Raw genomic sequence first — 20432 nt, 5'->3', positions numbered from 1 at the left:
GAACCCTCCCCCAAGGGCGCTACTCCCGGAGCGCCCAAAATTATACGTCCTCCAGCTGGTGGTCCTGGCCCCCTGGAGAAAATGTCCCCCGCAAAATCAGGAGGCCGGGCGGCTTCTACAATGGCACAGGGAGGCTGAGATATTTCCTCGGCAGAGCATGAAAGCGGCGCGACGTCCCCAGCTGAACTGGAAGGCCGAGAGAAGTCCCCAGTGCGGCCAGGGAGAGGAGCGTGGGTCTCCTCGAAGCAGAAGGGGGGAACGCTAGTTGCCATGGAGCAGGCGGGCTGAGCGACGACCTCAGCTGAACGGGGAGGCTGAGCGACGACCTCAGCTGAACGGGGAGGCTGAGCGGCGTCCGCAGCTGAACGGGGAGGCGGAGCGGCGTCCGCAGCTGAACGGGGAGGCGGAGCGGCGTCCGCAGCTGAACGGGGAGGCGGAGCGGCGTCCGCAGCTGAACGGGGAGGCGGAGCGGCGTCCGCAGCTGAACGGGGAGGCGGAGCGGCGTCCGCAGCTGAACGGGGAGGCGGAGCGGCGTCCGCAGCTGAACGGGGAGGCGGAGCGGCGTCCGCAGCTGAACGGGGAGGCTGAGCGGCGTCCGCAGCTGAACGGGGCAGCGGGACAGCCTCCTCGGCTGTGCAGGGCAGCGGGACAGCCTCCTCGGCTGTGCATGGCAGCGGGACAGCCTCCTCAGCCTGTCCCTCTGAGGTCGCCATGTTGACCTCAGGTGAGAGCTCCACAGCTGAGACCTCCCCGTAGGCCTCAGGCTGGAGCCCTGCTGTCCTCATTGCCCCCCCCAAAAAAATTTCTGGGCCAGCCTTCACCTCTGGAATGCACAGCAAGGTGTGCCTCCCCTGCAGTGGAAAGCCCCAGATGCTCAGGTTACTCTGCTGGCTGTGTTGCAAGGCGGACTGTGGCGTGAGCGGAGCTTGGCGATGCGTGTCGGCGGACTGTGGCGTGAGCGGAGCTTGGCTGGGTGTGAGCGGCATTTGGTCATTTGGGTCAGTAGGCCTGAACGTGAACTCAGGGACGTGAGGCTTGGCTTGGACCTTCCTGACTGGAGGCTGGACCTGGAGCTCAGGGACTGGAGGCTTGACTTGGATCTCAGGCACTGGAGGCTTGACTTGGATCTCAGGCACTGGAGGCTTGACTTGGACCTTAGGGACTTGAGACTTGACTTGGACTTTCCTGACTGGAAGCTTGGCTTGGATCTTAGGGACTGGAGGCTTGGCTTGGATCTCAGGGTTGAGCTCTGTATGACGTTGCCTGTAGTAGTGGGTAAACGGCAGGGCAGGTTCGCCTTCCAGACTTACCCCCCTGAGAAGTTGTTCTAGCTCCTCCTTCACCTCCGGTCTCCCGAATCGCAACATGAAATCCCCCACAAACTGTTCTACACCGTCCAGGTTCCTACAGTGCTTCTCCAGTTTTAGCTGCACCCATTGACGGGTCGGTCCAAAGAACCGGGACCACATAAATCAGAGCCATTGCTTCTCCTCTGGCTTAGGGTCTAACAGGCTGGCGAAATAGTATTGACAGTCTACCAGGAAATACTCTGGGGCACCGAAAAATCCGTCAAATGGGTCCGGAAGCTCCATAGATGTCCATTGTGGGAAGTGGACGGAGTCTATAGCGGGGACGGTTGGCGTCGACTTCCGGGTTCTGCGTCTCCTCCGTTCTCCTGCTGCTTCCATCGTGGAGGCGATCTGCTGCTTCTGATAGTAGGTCTTTCGTTCTGTCACAATTCGAGGTTGAGCCAGAAGCAGATGCAGATGCAGATGCAGATAAAGACATTTATTTAAAGAACCGTACTAAGAAACAAATACACTATGACAACCTTGAAACACACTGTGGCAAGAAACAAACATCAAGACATGAACAACGGGAGTCTAAGACAACGAAAGACAAACAAACCGTGCAGACACGGACTATATATACACAGGAGTGCTCATTAACCAAAACGTGAATCAGGTGCAGGTGGTCATGTGACAACTAGTGCAGTGCAGTGGCTGATGGGAAATGGAGTCCAGAGTTTCTTGATACGTGACAATTACATTTTATATGTTTTTACAGCCACTTAAATAATAATCAATTCCAATTCCAATAATTATCAATTGCATTGACACTTTAATTCTATATTTTTTGTTGTTGCTGTGTCTATTCAACTTAATCATACACTTGGTGGCCATCTTGGAAATCCCAGCAGTGGCGCCACTAGGGTTTCTGGGTCTCCTGGCTAATTTGTACTCTGGGCCCCAAGCCCCCACCCCCAATTATCTTTTCTTATTGCCAAAACAGATCATTATCAATAAGCATAACAATTATTGCATATTCAATAAGAGACTATAAAGAACTAAATTTGAATAGTTTATTAAATTAACAAATTATGCATGTATAACTATATATGAATAACTATATACACAGTACAAGTAATTAACACCATTGTACTCTCTCTCTCTCTCTCATACACACACTATAGAAAATTTATAATGTCTTTATAAGCTGTCAACTTGTAATTATTAATCTGCAAGTACCAAGAACTATGAACATTTATTGTTTATATTATTATTATTATTATTATTGTTGTTGTTGTTGTTGTTGTTGTTGTTGCTGTTGTTGTTGTTGTTGTTAACAGTGAACTATTTAACTATTATTATTATTATTATTATTATTATTATTATTATTATTATTATTATTCATGGAGAGAATAATAAGTTTCACACACCAGCTGCTCCAGAAAGAAATGTGGAAATTAGCTAAAACAGTGACAGGATCATTGAATCAGTGAGTTGAACTTGAGAATCAAATCGGTTCTATTCGTGAATGAATCATTCAGACTGGTTTTATCAACAGGATTCTCCAATTCACTGAAATGAACTGGCTCAAACAAACGATTCACTCACGAATGAGACATCATTACAAAACTTCTCTCATAAACTCACTCCGTACAATTAAAGCAGATTTATATGATTACATTAAATTTCGATCGATCGAAGCTGTTGCAAGGTTTCAGAAAGCTTGAATATACACTGGACTAGTTTTATTGTCGTTTGGTGCTTTTCCATCCTTTTTGAAGCTCAGTGCTCCATTACTATTGCTCGATTACATGGAAAAACATACATTCTTGCAAATATTGTGTTCCAACTTCCAAGGAACAACATCGGGGGTGAGTAACTGATAGAGTTTCTATTTGATGTTAATTGTAACAGCTTCATACGGGTTAGCTTCAAAATCATAGCACAAAACAGGGAACATGAATCACCTTATTATTATTATTATTATTTTTTTAACTGGGTGACTAGCTGTCTTCCCTTTCTTCAAAAATTGCTGTTTATATGGTAGTTTCTTAATTAGAGTATTGTCTTAATCGGGTTAATATCAGATTATTGTTGTCCATGTAAACGTATTGACTGATTTAAGTTAAAATCCATTTCTTAACAACCAAAATAATATTGATATTTGAAACTGGTGTTTTCACATGCTCTCCCTGTGTTCATGTGGGTTTCCTTCAGGTTTTCCGGTTTCTTCCAACCTTTCAAATACATGCTCTTTGGTTAATTGGCTACTTTAAATTAATCCCTCGACGTGAATATGTGTGTACGGTGATCTGTGATGTACTGCAATTCTATGCAGACTATTCCTGCCTCACACCTACTGTTCCCGGGACATTCTCTAAATCCACCACAACCCTAATTAATAAGTTAAAATATAGTTCTAATATGGATCCGGAAGAGGAGTCGGAGATGAGCTCCGCTTTATCTCTTGATCTATCATTCGGGTCCGCCTCTCCGCAGGATTTTGGAGTATTTCCACATAGAAATATTGCTCGCTTTGTTCCCTCGCACCTTCACAAAGTGCATGGATGTCACTCTGGCTCCATTGTGACTCCAGGGCATCCGTGTACTAAACTACCTGGACGACTGGTTATTTCTAGCACGATCCAGGTAGCTGGTGGTTCAACATTGAGATGTTGTTCTCGCCCACATAAAAAGCTTGGGGCTCACGTTAAACCTCAGAAAAGTATGCATTCTCCAGTGCAGTGGACAACTTTTCTAGGGGTTGTAAGGATTCTACTACGATGAGGGCATCTCTATCCCCAACATGCATAGGGTCAATCCTATCAACATTGAGCAAGATAAAGCTGGATCTTAGCATCCCCTCCAGTCTCTATGAGAGACTATTGGAGCTTATGGGCAGCCAACGTCATACCATTGGGCCTATTGGAGTGGCCCTCATCTGGAGTGACATATAAATTGCCTAGAAATGTGGGCCATATTTCTAGCACTGAAATTCCTTCTTCCTCAATTGAGAGGTCACCATGTGTTTACAGACAACACAGCAGTGGTCTCATATATTGACCACCAGGGAGGATTATGTCCGCACCTCCTGTTCAGGCAGGCGCAACTAATTCTTCTCTGGGCAGAGAGAAATCTTTGTCAGTGAGTGCAATGTACATTCTGGGCAACTGGAATGTGGGAGCAGACATCCTGTTGAGGCAGGGGCTGAGGCCCAGGGATTGGTGGCTCCTTCCACAAGTGGTGGAGTCCATATGGCGGAGGTTTGGCCAAGTGGGACTGCATGTGTTAACCTCCGAGGATGACACTGTGGTTTGCCCTCACTCCTCCCGCACAATTAGGGCTGGACGCCATAGTGCACATGTGGCTGCGGTCACATCTGTATGCTTTTCCCCGATCGTTCCATTCCCACAAGTTCTAGCGAGAGTTCGCCAAGACAGTCTATGTCTGCTGCTAGTAGAACCTTACTGACCAGCTCGAATATGGTTCTCAAAGATAATATCCCTGCTATATGGCACTCCTTGGAAGATTCCCATCCGCAGGGATCCACTGTAGACCCAGTGAACTGCACAATAGCTACAGTCCTGGAGTTCTTACAAGAACGTTTCTCAGTGGGGTGGGCTCCTTCTACAATCAGGGTTTACGTGGCCGCCATTTTGGCCAGCCACATCCTTGTTGATGGAGCCTCTGTTGGGCAACATCCTATAAAGGTTTATGTGTGGTGTCAGGCAGCTGAGGCCCATCTGCAGGCCGCACATACCTTCCTGGGACCTTTCTGTGGTCCTGGAAGGTCTGTCAGGGGCCCCATTTGAGTCTCTGAGAAGCTTCTGACTCTAAAGGTAGCTCTTCTGCTGGCCTTGACATCTCTCAAGCGAGTAGAAGATCTACAAACTCTCTCAGTTGTCCCTTCCTGCCTTGACTTTGCCCCTGGATTAGCCAAGGCCTTCCCGTATCCTAGGCTGGATTATATTCCGGATTATATTCTATAAGTATTCTATATTTTATATATTATATAAGTGCCTACATCGGCTGCCCACCCTGTGGTGTTGCAGGCTTTCTGCCCTCCTCTGTTCCTCACACCGGAACAAGAGAGGACACACCTGCTGTGTCCTGTAAGGGTTCTCTGTACTTCCGGCCAGTGGCATAGGTCGGAGCAGCTGCTGGTCTGCTTTGGCGGTGACAGTAGAGGTGATGCTGTGTCAAAGCAGCACATCTCTAATTGGATAGTGGAAGCAATCTCTATTGCTTATGAGGTGCGCGGTCTTGCTACGCCTCTGGGCATAAGGGCTCATTCCACTAGGGTGGTCACCCCCTTCGAAGGCTTTGTCCAAAGGGGTATCCTTACAGGATGTGTGTGCTGCTGCAGGGTGGTCTATGCTACACACATTCATTCGTTATTACAGCCTGGATATTCATTCCACCCCAGGCTCGAGTGTCTTGCAGTGACCTCGGGCTTGGGTTTTTTTGAACAGGCCGTACCCTTGGTATGACGCAGTGGGTATTCTCCTTCCCATACTGTTATGCTAAACGCAACGTTGAGTTCCCTTTGAAAGGGAAGGTCTGGGTTATGCATGTAACCCTGTTCCCTTAGAAGGGAACGAGATGTTGTGTAGCTTTGTCATACCAGGGCAGGCCTGCAAATTGTGTCTTCACTTCAGATAATAGAGGCTGATGGCGCAGTTCACAGGTGCCATATTTATATCACGCGTCACGCTTAATTGCCACGTCACCTGATCATGGCAGGCCTATAAATAGAGGCATGATTTTACACAAGCTTCAGATACCAGTCGCGCGCGCTAGGGCGCTCCCATACTGTTGTGCTAAACGCAACATCTCTCTCCCTTCTCAGGGAACAAGGTTACATGCGTAACCCAAACGTTTTCAAAAGTAAATCATATCATACACACTGACATCCAAGGTAACTCGTCGTATATGAACTTTATGATTTATTTACGAAGTTATGATATGTCCCTTGACTCTTATTGTTCTGTGAATGAGCTGATCACACCCTGCCTTTAATTTTTAAGGGAAGATTTCAGTGTGTGCAAATGTTTTGATTCTCCAACGTGTCTAGGGAAAAATGATGAGTAACACACCTTACTGTGGGCTTTAACGTTTAACATTAACTATTCTATCATTCTACTTTGTTAAAGGGATCCACATGCTTATATTAAATTACAATGGATTCATTGATGTAATGGAATATGATATAAATGTAATATAATTAATTTAAAGTTTACTGTGAAGTTTAAATTAAAAAATGATACATCAGATTCAAACATTAATGTTAAAATATTTTTTTATTTGTCCCTATGATTTAAAAAAAAACACATTTTTTAGTTTATTATGATATAATTTTATCATTAACATAATAATTATATAAAAAATGGCAACATCAAAAATGTAAAATTCATAACAATACCTTACCTCCAACCTCTTCTCACTAATTGCCAGCAAATTAACATGCTTTTTATTGTTATTGCCATATTTTTTATTTTTTATTTTATGTACGGTATATTCAAATGTATTAATTTCTGGAAATTTCTCATGTGAGAAGATTTTATTTATTTATTTATTTTCAATTTAACAAGGTAGTGTAAATTCTTGTGTGCCCTACCCTCCTATATTCTATATGGCCTTGCTTAGAACATAAACAAAGTTCAAATGGCGTTTGGTCAATATTTGCACAGTTTCCCCTCTTGGACATGGTGGCACCTAGTGTGACAATCATTTGCCAATCATTAACATTAGGCTTGGTATAGAAGAGGTAATTAGTTGAATGTAAGCTATCTATATGCAATTACTGTCATGCAACTCAGTATAAATAAATAGATTTGTGAAATAAAATCCCAATTAAGTCCATTTCAGTTCTAGATTGTAACAGTACAAAACGTGGAAAAGTTCAAGGGGTTGAATACTTATGACATTGTATGCATCCATCTGATTTGCCTGCCTCTTAGCTTCTGATGTGGATATAAACTGTCATCCAAATTGAAAAATATATTTCAAAATCGTTAACAAAATGTATGAAATACACAGTTCTGGATCGCAGACAAATGAGTTATAAATCAGTGACTCCCCAGAAATTTTCCAAAAACACCTGAACCAAATGCTAATTTCTCCACAGGTGTTGACTGTTGATGATTTGGACTTTAATGCCGGCCAAGACCTGACGATTGTTGGCAAGGTGAAATCTGGCTGCGATTAGTAAGTATTAGCAACCTCAACAAGTCAAAAACTAAACTCATGCCACATCATTTAAATGTACGTAGTATTACTTAAAGGTGATGTGTATAACAATAAAGGTAAGGAAGAACAAGCCACAGAAACATATAAAGTAGAAAATCCAATTCAAAAAACATTTACGCCTTTTACGTAAACATTTACATTTACGAAACTTACAAGCATACGGCTATGACTGTGTATCTAATATGCAAACGCTCCTTCAAAAGAAAGTGGGAACATTTAATAATGTTCCTCTAGTGGTATTCTAGATGTAGCTAGCTAGCATTATATTAGCTTACTAAAATAAGTACAATACAAAAGGCAGGAGATAAAGCATTTTAGAACAAAATCAATGTTGTATTTGAGACCTTTTGCTAATGTTATTTTTAGTTATCCTTTCTTTATCAGCAAAGAAAGGAGATCATTGATGAATGACTGCTACTTTACTATTCTCTGTATTTTTTCTAATTATAATTCCGACGAACTCTGGTGATGTATATCAGCTCATTGATCATCTGTATGATCTGTCTGTCTCATTATACTCAGCTTCTCCATGACAAGGACTCCCTGGCCTTGCACTTTAATCCAGGTTTTAAATACAACAAGGATCACAAAGTAATTGTGTGTAACTCTAATCAGGACGGATGGGGACAGGAACAGAAAGAGCACAACTTTTCATTTCAATGTGATGAGGACTTCAAGGTGATGTCTTTATGTTTATATTTCTCCTCGTAGTTCCTCTTTTCTTGATTTGTTTGAAGGGGTTTCCTATGTTGGTTAAGAGTCTGTATTGATTCATAGGAGGTTCTTGCGTTCTTGGAGTTTTTAGAAGACCTTGGGGTTGTTATGATCTGACAAGTCTGTGATTTTAAGGTGTTGGATCATAATGTAATATCTTGGTGTAAATCTTATACATGTGGTGCAATTAATATATTTCTAACATGAATTAAGTAAATTAACAAATTAATTCAGTAAGTAAGAAACCTGATAAATTATGTAGAGGGTCAATTCTTGCAATCCTATCTGATAAATTAGCTTTTGTGAATTAACCATTTATGACATTATACACTGCATTGTCCTTTTGGAAGACAGCATGGCCATTCTGCATTACTGTTGCAACCTTTGGCCTTTACTGAATACACAAGCCTGTGAACTGTCAAAACATTTTATGACACTGCCATCACCCTGGCTCAGATTAATCATCTTACATGTGTAACTATTTTATCTTGTTTTGCACATACTCCACACTTGTCTCTCTGTAACAGTTAGTGATTAACTTCATCAATGAGCAGTTTTATATTAAACTCCCAGATGGCAAAACAATGAGCTTTCCAAACCGTTTTGGAGACGACAGCTTTAAACACCTTAATGTGAACGGTGATGTCACAGTTAGCAGCATCAAGATGAAATTACATGCTCCAGACCACTCAGATCATAAAGAGACTAAATTAGCATTGAATACTAAATAAATGCATTTTCTGTCTGCATGGCAAGTGATCTTTTTTCTTTCTTTCATAATTTTATAGCATTGAAAGGCTTGGAAATAAATATGATTATTTAAGAAACTAGCACAAATGTTTTCATTGTCATGCTAACTTTGAATCAGATTTAGTAATGCTAAGTAATAAATGTCTAAATGTGTCATTGTAAGTGAAAACTGCCTTAATTTTAATAAATATAACTAGACTCATATACAACCCCAATTCCAAAAAAGTTGAGATTTTTCAAAAGTGTCATTTGAAAATTCAGTTCACCCTGTACTATATTGAAAACACATTTTTAACATTTTAAAAAAATTATTTGATGTTTTACTTTGTGAAGTTCATTTATTTTTGAAAATATGCATCAAATCTGATGACTGCAACACAATCCAAAAATTGGGACAGTCGACTGTTTACCACTGTGTAACATCACCTTTTCTTTTAATAACACTTATTAAGCATTTTAATAACACTTATTAAGGCCGAGTCCTTCAACTTTTTCCAGAATTGTGGTTGTAACTTAGTTGATAGGCTCTGGCTTTATACATTTAACAATTTAAAATTAATTCATGACAATTCATTATTTTTTATTATATATATATATATATATATATATATATATATATATATATATATATATATATATATATATATATATATATATTTAGATTTATTAATATGCTCGTGCACTAGATAGAAAATAGTCAATTTAGGCTTTCATTGTCAGCTGCTTTTTTCCCCAAATAATCTTTGCAGTGTCTCAACTCAAACAGTAGATGGAGACAAGCCAACTTTACATTTCCTACACTGAGGCTTCAGCTTACTGCTCCTGGACGCTTATCTAAAACAAAGTAGAATTAGAGTGATCTGAATTGTTAATGTTAAAGTAAGTTGTAGAATAAAGAACATAAAGAATGAGGAATAATTTATTGATAACACTTTCTATGGAGCCCATTTTTAAAAATATATTTTTATAACTTAGCTTATAATTCTTTCTACATACATTTACTTTCAGATTCATGAAATGATCCAATCATCGAATCATGTTGCAGCAGCACAATGCATAAAATATTGCAGATTCAGGTCAGGAACTTCAGTTAATGTTCACATCGAACATCAGAATTGGGAAAAAATATGATCCCAGTGACTTTGACCAGTGCCAGAAATTTGACCAATGATGGAAATTTCTGGAACTGCTGACCTCCTGGGATTTTCATGCACAACGGTCTATAAAGGTTACAGAGAATTGGAATGGTGTGAAAAACAACAACAAAAAACATTCAGTAGTTCTGCAGACGGAAATGCCTTGTTGATGAGAGACGTTAGAGGAGCTGACAGGCACCAAGGCTACAAGTACTCAAATAACCACTCTTTACAACCATTGTGAGCAGAAAAGCATCTTAAGGTGGATGGACTACAACAGCAGAAGACCACATCAGTTACCACTTCTATTCAGCCAAGAACAGTGACCTATCAGGACATCTGAAGTTTGGAAAAAGGTGATGTTTGTCCAATCTAATAAATATATATTTTAAAGTTAATAAATATCAAAGTTGCTTTATAATTATTCATGGGTCATTAGTAGTTATAATAATTAGTTTATGTTCCACTAAGACTTACATAATAATATGATCATTAGATCAGATGATTTATGCAAAGTAACCAACATTTATCCAATAAAATGGTAGAAAATAACAAGGAAGTCATAAGAAATCTGGTGAAATTAATAACTGCACAATTTTGAAATAAACATCCCATTCCTCACTTGTAACAGTAACACATTATCTTTTATGGCTATAGATGGTGATGTGATTGGTTTCTACCCTTTTCCTGTGTTCCCACTGGATGAAAGATGATTAGGTCACACCTCTAGGTTTGTCACAGCATTATAAATAATAGTTACAAGTTCACAAAGTTGTCTGTTGGAAACCTCCACCACATCAACGACAAGATGGTGAGTAGACACTGCTGTCCTCGTTGCAACTTCTTATCACTGTAATTCAGTGTTTACTAAATAAAATAGAAACATAGTAATTTGCACTGTTAGCATTGCAGAGAAAGTGGTATAAGGGGAAATGGTTTCCCATATGGCCTCAGCTATTCATAAATTTATTCTGAAGGTACAAAAAACTTTTGTAGTGTTGAGTCAGCAGAGGATTCTGGTGTTATTATTGTGTAGCTCAGAATGCATTTTATTTATTTATTTTTAATTTACAATATAATTACTAATAGTACATAATATTATTTGTTAATGTACCAGTAGTAACCCATGCTTAAAGTGTGCAAACTGTGGAAGTTTATGTTGTAAATTAATACAATTTTGTGTGTGTGTGTGTGTGTGCGTGTGTGTGCGTGCGTGTGTGTGCGAGTGTGTGTGTGTGTGTGTGTGTGTGTGTGTATGTGTGTGTGCATGTGTGTGTGCATGTGTGTGCGTGCATGAAGCAGCTGTGGCCTGAATTATGACCAGGGTGTGTTTCAAAAAGGAGAGAAAAGGATAAGACAAATTCTATGGCCATACAGAATTCATATAAGTCAATAATGAACTTTTTCACATTATCTGTTGTTACCCAGATGAGGATGGGTTCCCTTCTGAGTCTGGTTCCTCTCAAGGTTTCTTTCTCTTAAAACATCTTAGGGAGTTTTTCCTTGCCACCGTCGCCACTCAGTGGCTTGCTCAGTTGGGATAAATTCGCACCTTTAAAATCTGTATACCGTGTTGATATTTCTGTAAAGCTGCCTTGAGACAATGTCTATTGTAAAAAGCACTATACAAATAAAATTGAATTGAATTGAAATTCTGATTAAACAAAATAATATTTCAATGGCTTATGAGGTATTTATGGACCAAATATTAGATTTTTGGAATCTTTTTTTGTATCTTAATATTCACATACATAATAGATGTTACAGTAAAATATTATCAATTCATTGTTTGAGCAACACATCTTCCTGTTTTCTGTAAATGCCATTTGGCATGATGTAGTAATTTGTGTTGATCATTAACACTGGGCTTGGCAGGATACAGATAACCCAGTCTCCTGTCACACTGTTGACACCCTATCTCATACTCAATAAACCATTCCAGAACCTCCTGTTAACAGGACATGCTTTTACCTGAAGGCCTGGATTTGATATGGAATATCCTGATCCTGGATCAGTTCCCTTTATCTCCATGTTATTATATAATTTGTGTAATCATATTTGGTGTATTAAATATGAGCTGCTCTTTCCTGGTGTGTGTGTGTGTGTGTGTGTGTGTGAGTGAGTGAGAGAGAGAGAGAGAGAGAGAGAGAGAGAGAGAGAGAGAGAGAGAGAGAGAGAGAGATCTTACATTCTGCATTTCATGCTTATATCTGTACAGGTGTTCACCGTTAAGGACATGACCTTCAAGGCTGGTCAGGAGCTGACCATCTCTGGTAAACCCAAGTCTGGATGTAGTTTGTAAGTTCACTGAACAAGGTGGGATGTACCCACAATTAGGCTAACAACAATTATTAACTAATTTCTGAATCATTTAGTTAATTTTTTGTCTCTCTAAGTGGTCCTCTTTTTTATTAGATTATAATTAGTTCCTCTGGAACTAATCTATCTCTCTCATCTATCTCTCTCATCTATCTATCTATCTCTCTCATCTATCTATCTCTCTCTCTCATCTGTCTGTCTGTCTACAGCCAAATGCAAAAGTACACACCTCTCAGGCAAAATTCTAGAATTCTAGTAAGTTAAATTAAATGTGGTTGTATCTTGCTACAACCAGCAATCTAATCATGATACATCAGCTGAAAGATTGTCTGAAAAAAAGCAAGGACAAAAACTTTATCCTGAAGAAATTAGGCTATTCATGATAAATATTATGTGAGCTGTAATAAACATTTAAACCCCTACTGGAAATAGTTGTTTCCACTTTTTCTCAAATAAGAAGAGGCTACAGGGTTTAATCAAACAAACAAACAAAAACATGCTTCTCAGAAGCATGCTATTTTCCACAAGCTAATATGTTAGCATATTAGGAAGCGCTAATACCACTGCATAGACAGGATCATTTTGAAACAAGGTTACAGGTGAAGAAATTAAGTTGGTAATGGGGAAAAGACAGAAAAAGAGAAGAAAACTGTATCTCCCTTTTCCAGCTCCCAAAATTTTGGTGAATTTTGAAATGCATTTGCTGAGACATTTTCCGAAGACCTGGCAACCCTGAACGCCAGTGAAAGCTTGGCAAGAGAGCTACTGTTTAGCCATGTTTAATTTTATTTATTTTACATTTTAATGGACATCTATCTATCTATATATGTACTGTATCTATATCTTATGATCAACGTGTCTTCATTATCACTATTCTAAGATGATTAATATTACACAGGCGAATTTACTAATCTAAGATAATATCTTCGATAAAGAACAAACATCTCTTATCTCTGTGCAGATTCTCCATCAATATCGGTCATGACGCTGATAACATCGCCCTCCACTTCAACCCCCGCTTTAACTACAAAAGCGACAGCAACATCATTATATGTAACTCCAACCAAGGAGGATGGGGCATGGAGCAGCGGGAACACAGCTTCCCCTTTGACCAGGATGAGTCCTTCAAGGTGGATTAATCATTTAATGTATATCAAATATCTTAAATACAAAGCATCAAGTCAATTCACATCAAAATGATTATACACTTATACAAGCAACAGATAACGTGTACATCTGGGTAAGAGGGTTATTTGATGTTCTCAGTTAGATTACTGCTTTTCTTATCTGTGAAGTCATACATGCCATCTGTCATATACTGTAGCAAGACCTTTGCATCAATGCAATTTTACAACCACTTCTCTTTTTTTCTTTAAACTGACAATGATATTTATGACACAAAATAAACCATAAGCTCATGTTTGTTGCACTCTACAGTAGTAGGCTAATGAAACAAACCAGCAATTATTAACGGATTCTGTACATTACTAAACTCAGTCATAGATATTTTAATGTTTTTATTTTTTCCCTTAATGCTCATAAGAAAATTTGAAACTGGAAATTAATAGCTTTAACATATACAGTATACATTGGGCTCCAAAAGTCTTAGAGCACTAATGAAAATGCGTCTAGTTTGCATTTTTATTATTATTATTATTATTATTATTATTTAATGCAACAATTTTCATTACAAAGGTCTTGAGGCCACTTCTCTGTTTGATGATGTCATCTTGCTCTTCAGAATGTTCAGCATGACAGTAGTTGATGGAAAAATGGGATTATTTGCTTTAGAAAAAAAATATATATATATATTTTTACCATTTTGTAGAATACTTGGAATCTGTTGCTTGATATTTTTGGATGTGTCTCTGTCTGTCTCTCTAACAGGTGGTGTTTACCTTCAACAATGACCAATTTTACATCAAACTCCCTAACGGCACAATGTTGAGCTTTCCCAACCGCTTCGGCGATGACTGCTTCAAGCACATTGATGTGCAAGGTGATGTCAAGGTTCAGGGCATCAAGATCAAATAAGGAGTGATTCCACTCATGGAAGAACATCCAACAAATCCAATGGGCTAGTCCACCTTAAATACATCTGTGGTACAGAAAATAAGATGTCTAAATGGAAACCACTAAATGTTTGTTAATAAAGCCAGTACAAAAAATAGTCTGACTTCTTTTTATAAGATCATATCCAAAAATTCTGCACATTTACTTAATATATTAGTTGATGGTTTTTTTGAATAATTAACCAAATAAGCCAACAAGTGCATAATGCAATGTTTATCCCGTCCATAAATAAAAGTTCATTATGACCAACATGAGCAACACCTTAATGATCATGTTTGCAGCAAAAAAAAAAAAAGTATAATCTACTTCCTCAGTCCGCATTTCCTATCCCCTTATTATTTGGGGCTTAATAGGAAACTGTATGCTATTGAAAAACCTTGTATTGGACACAACTACTCAAGAAAAATACAGAACCCTTGGAGTTGTGAACTACACACAGGTCATTTTAATCATTTGAATGGTGAGCCCAAAAAATTGACTTAAGCATGTGCCAAGCCCATCTTTGAATGCCCATGTAAAATAATGACTTCAGTTTTACACCAAAGTCTCTTCTTATGTGCAATGATTTAAAATTAAAATACAATACACTATATGTTTTTTTTTTTAACATCTCACTATCACACCCATAAGTGGTTCTTTCCCAAACTGTTGCCACAAAGTTGGAAGCACACAATGATATAGGATGTTACTGTATGCTGTTGCATTACAATTTCCCTTAACTGAAACTAAGAAGCACAAAACTATTCCCTGTGGACAAAATGAGGTCCATGAAGACATGGTTTGCCAAGGTTTGAGTGGAAGAACTTGAATAGCCTGCACAGAGTCCTGACCTCAACCCCACTGAACACCTTTGGGACGAATTAGAACAAGGACTGTGCACCAAGTGTTCTCTCCCAACATCAGTATCCAACCTCACTAATGCTCTTGTGGCTGAATGAGCACAAATCCCCACAGCCACACTCCAAAATCTAGTTGAAAACCTTCCCAGAAAATGGAGGTTATTATAACAACAAAAGGAGGACTAAATCTAGAATGTGATGTTCATATGGGTGTGATAGTCAGGTGTCCAGAAACTTTTGGCCACATCATATATGTATAAACCTAAACTTAGAAGCTGTTCTTTCTGCAGATCCACATCCACACACACACACACACACACACACACACACACACACACACACACACACACACACACACAGACGAATAGTGTGTGTGTATTGGACTGGACCATAAGTGTTAACCTCAACATTTGTGAAGTCCTAAGTCTATAGTAATTCACACTGCATCAAGCACTCAATCCTCCTGCTGACCTCACTGCCTTGGCATAGACGGGGAAAAAAGCTGACTGTGGATTGCACACTCAATCACTGACCTCACACCTGTACAGTAAATGAAAATGAAATAGGGGAAGGAAAAGTAAACGTCTAGTATATTGAGTTAGTTCAACTGCTGGGAAAACTGTTCTCCTATACTATATATGGAACCAGACCAAGGATTTCAGAAAAACATCCAGCAACTCGAATAATAAAAGAACAGTTCAAAAGATCACTTAATCAAATTCTGATGGTCTGGGTACACAAAAGACTGTGCATAGACATGGGACACAATAGAGGACCCACTTGTGGAGAATCTTCCACCTACAGTTCAGTTCAGTATTGCCAGGTACAAGATTTTTCACAGAATTACTACATTTAAGGTGAGTTGATGTCTAATTTATGACTCCAAGTACTCTTAATAGTGGCGCACGGTGGCTTAGTAGCTAGCTCGTTTGCCTCACACCTCCAGGGTTGGGGGTTCGATTCCTGCCACGGCCCTGTGGGTGCGGAGTTTGCATGTTCTCTCTGTGCTGCAGGGTTTTCCTCCCCCAGTTCAAAGACATGCACGGTAGGCTGATTGGCATGTCCAAAGTGTTTGTAGTGTGATTGTGTGCCCGATGCTCCCTGGGATAGGCTCCAGGTTCCCCACGACCCAGTAGGATAAGCAGTATAGAAGATGGATGGATGGAGTACTCTTATTGAGTTGTCAATATCAATTTCCTCAAAAACATACAAAACAGACATAAGACATAAAACAAAACAACAACAACAAAAAACCTACTTTCCTTTGCAGTGTTCAACATATTCCATCATGATCAGATCTATACACTTCTTTAAGGTTTGTAGTTTCGGGTTATTGGAGGCAGGACAAAGTGCTCGAAGCTGATTTTGTTTTGGTTACTATAGCTACACAGGGAGGAACACATGTCTGGGAAGTGCCAGTGACACACCGGATGAATACTTTACTATGGTTCAAGCATGCATTCAAGCTGGGAGCAGTTTTAACAAATTATTATTATTATTATTATTATTATTATTATTATTATTATTAGTTTTAAATAAATTATTTAGGCATTTGATATAAAAATTGCCCCAGGTGTCTAGAAATTGCCCAACAAGTGCTTAGTGCAAATGTGAAAAAAGGGTTAACTCCCCCTTAAAAGTAAATATAAATGGATAAAAAATACAATATGCCATTCTTAAATGAATTAAGAAAAAATGTCATGGTTGGCAAATTGCTGTGGTATACGAGGAATAAAACACTTAAGGACATAATTTGGGGTGGTAACACATCAAACCACCCCTTAGTTGATTTTGTTTTTCTATAACAGCACCCTCGCCATGTTTTCATCCTTACTTATGTTACAGCTATTCTTTGTTCATAACAAAATTCATAATAATATGAGATCATATATATTTACTCAATTTAGGATTTTAAGAAACAACTATTGTAGGATATACTGCTTGACCACCAGATTGGTTTTAAAATAGCCACCATGCTTACTTTCTTACCCAAACTTGCAAATTTGTGTTACAAACCAAATCCATCAGTTACTTTGTATTCACAGATCTGACATCAGGAAACAAACAGTACAACTTAGCTGTATGTTTAACTTGGCTTTCAAGGGTACTTAGCAATGTAGAGCATTTATCAGCTTTGGAACCAGTAACCATGGCTCATCAGTTATCACCACTAAGTTCACACCACATCAGTACTTCAGTTTGTTTTACAGTTCCAAAATAATATCTACAGCTACAGCTATCTACACATACCATATTTACCATATTTTTACTGTATTTTAGGTTTTTTTTTTTTTTTTATGATTTAAATGATTTCGGTTCAACAAGTCTCATCAGTGATGCAACCACAATGATTTCACCAAGCCGAAGGTCACATGGTTCATCAAGCATTGTTCAAGTCATCTATATTGTCAGCATTATTATCTACTCTCACAGCTGAGTAGGAATAATTTGCATTGCTACTCGAAAAGGCCTGTGGCCCAGAGTGAGGAATTTATCGGCCTGGAGAAACATTCCAGAGTGTAAGGGAACAGTACAGACATATCCAACCTGGAGTTATCCATGACTACACACACATAACACACACATTTGTTTCAATTTGCATTAATGTTTAGATACAAACACACAACTGCATTTCAGTGTGTGTTCATCCTCCTATCAATATCACTACTGAAAGAACCACTGGTGAGTTGATCTAGGTGATAAGAGCTTGAGGCGTGTATTTTATCTTTAGAGATCTTTAGAGTACTGCTAAAAGAAACTTCACAACAAAACATACCTTTATAAGTGGGATGTGCTAACACTGATAAAGATATCAAACATAATTAAGACATAATCTAGCTAAAATATAAACAAAGCACTAAAGATGGTTCATGTCACAAATGAAGCTGAATCCATGGCAACCTGTAGGTTCAGAAAATTGTAGCAAGCAACTTATCTAAATAATCAGCTGTCCATCAAATTGGCTGTCCACCACTTACCAGCGTTTGTCAAAAATGTCAGACTGATTCAAACTGATCTGGTAGTTGCTCAAGTCATTGCATAATCTATGTAGCAGTGGTTCCCAGTCATAGACTTTGGTGCCCTCTTTTTTGTTGTGTTGAACTCTGGTCCTGGGTGAACAACATTTCATTCTTCTGTATGCATGTATTTGGATGGCATGACAATACAAGTATTCCTGACTTCATTTGGATTAAATACTCTTGCACTAAACATCCACTCACAACAGGCCTGTTAATTAGTGTATTAGCCAGATTAGCTGAGCGCGAGCAGGCAAAACTATTCAGATCAAGTAGACTCCAGGACCAGGGTTCATAACTACTGTTATAGCATACTATGTAATACATTTTAGTGTTGCCCTTGTGCCATATACACCTACTCAGCTAATAACAACCTTTCCTGAGTTGAAGATTGTGTGATTGATCATGGAAAACAATAAAAAGAAATATACAGTACAGGGTGTTCCAGGGACAGGGTTGGGAATATGAGATATAACCAAATGCAGTTGTGGTAGAATATTAGTAAGACGTTATCCATGGCAGTCAATCAGATAATTTCATCTACAGATTGTTAATACCTGACCCTGAGCCCTGGTCGATACGGCTGGAGCCTGAGGCCTGTCCCCTTTGCGCCAGGTAGTCTTTATAGTTGCGGGTGAGCAATGTGTATAGCAGCGGGTTCACACAACTGTTGCCATATGTAAGGCAAGTAACAAAGAAGTTGACATAGGTGTGTGTGGCAGGTGTCAATGAGCGCAGGGATTCGGCTGAGAAAAGTTTGGCCATCTGCCAGCCCCAAAAGGGCAGAAAGCATGCCCAATAGGCCACCACAATGCTGAAGATCATGCAGACCACCTTGTGCTTAAGCCTTTTCCGCTTAGACGGGCAAGAAGAGGTGGAAAGTCGGATGCTGCTCTTGTTTCCTGCTCCTCTACGGGTGAGGTTGGACTGCGCTATCCAGTAGTGTCGTGCTAACCCTATATATAGCACCACCATTACTAGCCCTGGCACCAACATGCTAGTGAAGAAAAGAACAGTGAGGTAGGCTTTGAAGGCCTCAGGCGTCCATGTGGGGAAGCAGATGCGCTTGACGAGACCAGAGGCTGCTGGACGCCCCTCCCGTAGCCTGATCATCACCATCATGGGTAATGTGAGTACCAAGGCAGCACACCAGATGGCAAGAGCTGGTAGCCAGTGGCATCGGGCAGAGTCAGTGGCAGAGCGACGGGCATGGAATGGTGATGCCACGGCACGATAACGTTCCAGACTCATGGCCACAAGGGCAAAGACACTGGCATGCATGGTGAGCAGATCGAGGCTAAGCAGAACCCGACAACCTGTCTCACCAAAGAGCCAGTCATGGACAAAGTAGGTGCATACTACGAACGGGATGGTGCCCAGGTAGAGCAGGTCAGCTGCTGCCAGATTGACAATGAAGACATACATGGAACCAGAGCGGCGCAGAACCGCAGAGCGCATTACACCCAGTGTGTAAACATTTCCCACAACGCCAAGGATGCACATGGTGATCAGGGTAGCACCGAGAAGAGGGGTTACCCACACGGTGCCTGTTCCACCTCCACTTGAGCCACTTCCTGTTCCACTAGTGCCCGAGTTGGAAGGGACAGTGATGCTGGCATTGGGCACCAAGCTCATGATCCACAGAATGGCACTCAACTGGAAAGGCCAAACAAAAAATCCCAAGTGCTTTAGTGGGCAGTGGGGTGGATCATCTCTTTAAAATTTCAACAGGTGCAGTTGTAAATGGGTAAAAAGGTAATGCTCAGGCTCCTCTTTTTTCACTTAAAACTTCAACAGAGTTGTAGACATGGTTGATTAGTCCTTAAGAGATGTCAATACATGAGTCTTAAACAATGCCATTATCCAAATCTTCACAGAAAAAAAAGCTTAAAATGTCCCGTTGGTCTATCAAAGGTCAGCGTCCGTAAAAGTTAATTGAAGTTTCTGGAAACACAAACACAGATTTCCTGGTTTCCTTCATCTGCAATGCAGGTAGCTTTTAATGTTTCCATCCAGGGTTTGGAATTTGTGTCTTTCATCCAAAGT

General features: G+C 40.0%; 3 protein-coding genes across 3 annotated transcripts; 2 read left to right on the top strand and 1 right to left on the bottom strand.

Annotated features, from left to right (window-relative positions):
- Nucleotides 1–7359: 7359 nt before the first annotated feature.
- Nucleotides 7360–8983, top strand: LOC128615755 (galectin-2-like). The gene is made up of 3 exons (XM_053638075.1): nt 7360–7476; nt 8061–8216; nt 8780–8983. The coding sequence occupies exons 1-3, from the start codon at nt 7399–7401 to the stop codon at nt 8981–8983; spliced, it is 438 nt and encodes a 145-aa protein (XP_053494050.1). The 5' UTR covers nt 7360–7398.
- Nucleotides 8984–10825: 1842 nt separating this feature from the next.
- On the top strand, nt 10826–14627 carry LOC128615699 (beta-galactoside-binding lectin-like). The gene is made up of 4 exons (XM_053637990.1): nt 10826–10949; nt 12357–12436; nt 13419–13587; nt 14345–14627. Exons 1-4 carry the CDS (start codon nt 10947–10949, stop codon nt 14489–14491), a joined length of 399 nt encoding a protein of 132 aa, XP_053493965.1. The 5' UTR covers nt 10826–10946; the 3' UTR covers nt 14492–14627.
- A 3016-nt stretch (nt 14628–17643) lies between these two features.
- On the bottom strand, nt 17644–20118 carry uts2r4 (urotensin-2 receptor 4). The gene has a single exon (XM_053637989.1). It carries the CDS (start codon nt 20019–20021, stop codon nt 18927–18929), a length of 1095 nt encoding a protein of 364 aa, XP_053493964.1. The 5' UTR covers nt 20022–20118; the 3' UTR covers nt 17644–18926.
- Between the last annotated feature and the right edge of the window lie 314 nt (nt 20119–20432).

Source organism: Ictalurus furcatus, chromosome 12 (assembly GCF_023375685.1).
Source record: "Ictalurus furcatus strain D&B chromosome 12, Billie_1.0, whole genome shotgun sequence".
Lineage (NCBI taxonomy): Eukaryota > Metazoa > Chordata > Actinopteri > Siluriformes > Ictaluridae > Ictalurus > Ictalurus furcatus.
This window is presented reverse-complemented; position numbering and strand designations above follow the sequence as displayed.